This window comes from Sinocyclocheilus rhinocerous, unplaced genomic scaffold (genome assembly GCF_001515625.1).
Source record: "Sinocyclocheilus rhinocerous isolate Xijiao unplaced genomic scaffold, SAMN03320098_v1.1 scaffold504, whole genome shotgun sequence".
NCBI lineage: Eukaryota > Metazoa > Chordata > Actinopteri > Cypriniformes > Cyprinidae > Sinocyclocheilus > Sinocyclocheilus rhinocerous.
In genome coordinates, this window is record NW_015645076.1 from 1,934,099 (window position 1) to 1,938,834 (window position 4,736).

A 4,736-nucleotide genomic window follows, 5' to 3' on the forward strand; every position below is an offset into this window, starting at 1 on the left:
GTCCGTGGATAAACTCTTAAAGGGACCGCAGTCCAATATTCCTGCTGCTGTCTGTCATGTTAATCAAAGAACAAAAGACAAAGAAAATAATGTTCTGCTCTTGACTTAATATGTTTTATAACTTTAATGGTAAGCATTAATCTGTATTTAATTTTTACAATGAAGACTACAGAAATTAAAGTAATCAAATGTAAAATAACACATCCAGTGTTATTTAAAATAACACTGGATGTGTTATTTTACATTTGATTACTTTAATTTCTGTAGTATTTCTTACCTGAATAAAAACTTAGGCCCTGTCGACACGAACACGGTTATTTTTAAAACCGCCGCTTTTTCTACACGGTTTGGCCATTCGTTCACACGCAAACGCAGCACCAGATCACTGAAACCGAACATTTTTGAAAACTCCTGCCAGGGTGAAAAGCCAAAAATTTTTGGCTTGTGACGTCGGTGCCTGCGCTGTTATCTCCGCTTACTGGAAACATTTCCAGGCTTCTGATTGGCCAACATGGCTTTACGGTTGAGATTATATCGCCACCTGTTGGTTTGGCATGCTCTTGACAGTGCTTCATAGCATGCATTTGCGTTTTCATGTGGACGGAGATATTTCTAAAAATGGAAGAAGGAAAAACTCTAATACCCGTGTACGTGTGGACATGGCCTTAGTTTCATATCTCTCTTTATTCTATTGCATTTATTTGTGCTGTTGTTTGCAATTTTTTTTATTTGTTCTTATTTTATTACTGACTTTTTACTTGTGTTTTTTTATTAAAATAAAACTTTGCGTTGAAGAAAAGTATAATTTGTTTGTATATGCTGTCAATTATAGTTCTTAGAAAGAAAATCGGAATCGGCAAAAATCGGTATCGGCAGATCACACTAACAAAAAAATCGGAAATCGGAATCGGCCAAGAAAATTGCAATCGGTGCATCTCTATTTATAATCCATTGCTAATCGACATAGCCTTTTTACCATATGCTTTTTACAGTATAGAACATATTTTCTGCCTCATTCTGTGACAAGAAGCCACATCAGATCACAAAAGGAAGCAGTTGTGGAGTAAAAACTTTATAGTGTTCTCTTTTGTTGGACAACATGTTTAGAAGTGCTTCTCATTGCAAGTCATTACAAGGAAATGTTTAGCTTTAGGCATTTTAATTTAAGCGTGTTTAGCTTAGGTAGCTAATGGTAGACTACCTGCTGCGGTCAGAGCAAGTGTAATTGTTGCTGCATTCACGTGCTCCTCGGATGCTCTCATTTCCCGAGTTGTGCTTTTAAGTCGGAATTGCCGGTGATCCTTACGTCCGTTTAGGAGAACCAGAGAACAAATATTTCAATCGATCGCTCAAGCATTTAACTGGCACCGAAATCTGCATTCTGATTCGGTTCTAGTACATACCGGTTTTGGTTTCGGTAACCCTAAATATGGCTGCCCACTGCTCCGGGTGTGTGTTCACTGTGTGTGTGTATGTGTGTGTGTGTGTGTTCACTACTGTGTGTGTGCACTTGGATGGATTAAATGCAGAGCACAAATTCTGAGTATGGGTCACCATACTTGGCCACATGTCACTTCACTTTCACTAAAATTTGCAGCACTTTATGACTGCTTTTCTTAATGACTGATTCTGTAGATTCGGAAAGATTGCATAAATTCCAAATGAAGTTACTGGATTTTGATCATCGAAATTTACAGCATTTTATAACTGCTTGTTTAAACGGCAAGCTGGTTGTGGCCAGATTTTAAACTGCCTTTGTTTATTATTTTGTAATGTTCTCTGAGGTCCGCTTATAATGTTATCAAGATTTTTACATCAAAATACATGATAATTTAGAAGTAATAGGCTATTTTCTGTCCTGTTTTGACCCCCATCATCGGAATGCTCTGTTTGAATAGGTGTGGCGGATTGTAGAATAAAGCACACTGCTATGATTGGCTAACAGTTGTGTATGTTTGACAACCTACATCCTTCATAGATGGACACTGCTGTGATTTAGTTTAAAATCGCGTAAATACTCAGTACATATCAAACGATCTGTTATAACAGACAAAGCAGTGACCATGTAATAAAAACAGTTACTCACACTTGTGTGGTGCGACATTACTATTGGATCCAATTTAGTCAGCCCAGCATCATCTTTTAATCTTTCTGAAAATCCTGTGTCGAATTGTGCCTTGTTTGTAAATAAATCTGCAGTAAAATGAAGTGAACAAAGGACCAAATTCTTAATGACGCGGGCAGTTTTTAATTATAAAGTTCATCCACTCTTTCCTAATGTTGGGATCAGAAGGAAGGCAATGCAAAGACTGTGTTTTTCCACAACTTACATAGACCTGTGTTTGTCTCTCTCCTTATTTACACTACATGTAGGAATCGGAGGGCGGGGCTAAACAGGCAGTGATGTAGAAGCAGGCGTTGATCTTCTTCTGCGGAGGCGGGGTTTAGCCACACTATTACATCATAAAGTGGCACATTCCACAACCTGTCGTTTTGGCAGACTGGCTTCAATATAAGCTGTTTTTAGGCCCTGTTTACACTAGTGCGTTTTCGTTTTAAAATGGCATTTTAAAATGAAAGCGTTCCTCGTCTACACTTGCATTTTCACTGTGTTTCAGAAACGTTCTCCATCCACACTACACAACTGAAAACGCATGTCACATGACCATTCATGCAGGTACAACAATGTGCATGATGTTATTGTTTACACGGTCGTCAAGGATACGCAGAGCGAATGTGGGCAGCCACGCCATCATTTGCAAAAGTCTCAGTTTTGGCCCGTTTACACTGAAACGCAACCCCAGAGTTTTCAAACTAAAACGGGGTCTGCAGCGTTTTCGAAAATCTTCGTTTTCGAGGGTAAAAAACGGCAGGCAGTGTAAACGACAGGCGTAACCGAAGCAAAAGTTATGCATTTTAAAATGAAAGCACACTAGTGTAAACGTAGCCTTAGACTAACAAGAAAGTTTTGAGTTCTGAAACTCACAGGATGTTTTTTTAGTACAATGACCTCTTATCCATCAAAAGATCAAGGGAATTTTGATTTCTCAGTTCATAAACCCTTTAATGCAATATCTGTGTTTCAAATTGTGCAGATAGACAGCTTGTTCCAGTCTGGATATTCTCGATAGTGCATCTCAAAATTGGGAAGATTACAATTCAGATCATGGATCATGATTTTTTTGTTATAAGATTGTGATATGATATTTTTGGAAGATCGCCCACACCTAGTTTGAGATATGCACCGAAGTTTAATGATTAGGGGTCGGTATGAGCACATACCAAAAATAACAATTTCAAATAGAAATTTGTGCATCTCAGGTTTGGCGTGGCTTGCCAGTACTGCAGTGTGCACTAGACCGTAAATGAATTATTTCAGGTGCAAAAGTGAGAGAGAGACACAAAGCACTCAGCACAGAAAGATGAAAGAGCACGCAGAACTTTGTAGCTGCGCTGTGGTGAACCATTAGGTGCAATAAATTAATCGTTCAGTTTTAAGAGGCTCTTGACGTGCTTCTTCATTTTCAGTTTCTACACACACAGAGGCTCACGTTCTCTCACTCTTAAGCTCCATCATGCGAGGTGGGAGGTATGTAACTTAGTTTTCTCTCTTCCCTCTCTCTCAGTCTAGCTATTCCCAAATTAAAGGAGAGATTAGGATTACACATTTGCCCTCTCACTAGCAAATGCCCCGACTCCTCTGGAAAAGTTGTTGTTGTTTATTTGTGAGTTGATGGATTTTTCTCACCTTTTGACAACCAATTCCTCTACATCTCTTTCTCTTACTATAGGACACAAAGTTATGGATCATCATGGAGTATTTAGGTGGTGGATCTGCCCTGGATTTGGTACGATGCAAGACTTTCATTCTTGATAAACCTTACAGAGATTAATGCTTTATGTAATTTTTTATCATTTTGTGATGTTTAAAACATCTTACGTAGAATTGTTCTTTTAAGTATGTGGTTTCATAAGTGTAAAACATACATCCACGTTTGAACCTAATTTCACAATCTTTTGTTTTATACAATATCAGGGCTCGCAAAATTTCAAAATCCCTGGTAGCCCTTCGGGCAGGTACTCTTCAGATTTTGGTAGCCCGAAAATGAATTTAACTAGCCTAAATAAAAAAAAAACCTTAAAAAAAATATATAATAAAAAATCATATAGGAGTTTAAATGTCAATCAAAAATATTTTTAATACACAAATTTTATTTTACTATTTATAGGGTATCTGCAGAATTTTTAAAAATAAATGTAAGGCAATTTATGACCCATTTTAAGAGCTGCACAAGTAAAATGAACACAGTATGAGTGGGGTTGGACAATGTCTGTGGTAACACAGTACTGAGCCATAAAATTACATGATTTACAGTTCAGATACAGGTTTTCACAACTAAAATCTTATACAACAGCATTTCAGCCTTTAGACCATTTTTATGAAAAGGGATAAATCAAGCATATCAATTATTGTCAATTTAAAACGTATAAAATCATGAGTTGATATTTGCATTAATCTGACCATAAACAGCAAGAAAGTCTTGTTGGAAATGCTAATTCATTCTCTGCTGAAATATTGTGGTTTCCCCGGTAACGGCTGTACACAAAGCAGCTCCGTGCTCATAAACAGGGGCGTGTCTACTGGTCCCAGGTGCCCCCCCTACCAGATGTCTTGCAATAGGCTTGTTTTTAGTAAATTTCTAACTGCATCTGGCAGTGGCGGATCCTGGCATGTG

The 4,736-nt window shown here is 37.8% G+C and overlaps 1 protein-coding gene across 1 annotated transcript in view; it reads left to right on the forward strand.

Moving 5' to 3' along the window:
* Nucleotides 1-4,736, forward strand: part of LOC107705591 (serine/threonine-protein kinase 24-like) — a 36,428-nt gene that overhangs the window by 18,837 nt on the left and 12,855 nt on the right. Inside the window, exon 3 of the mRNA XM_016508942.1 lies at nucleotides 3,792-3,848. Coding sequence (XP_016364428.1) covers nucleotides 3,792-3,848 — 57 coding nt within the window. The remainder of the gene's footprint in view (nucleotides 1-3,791; nucleotides 3,849-4,736) is intronic.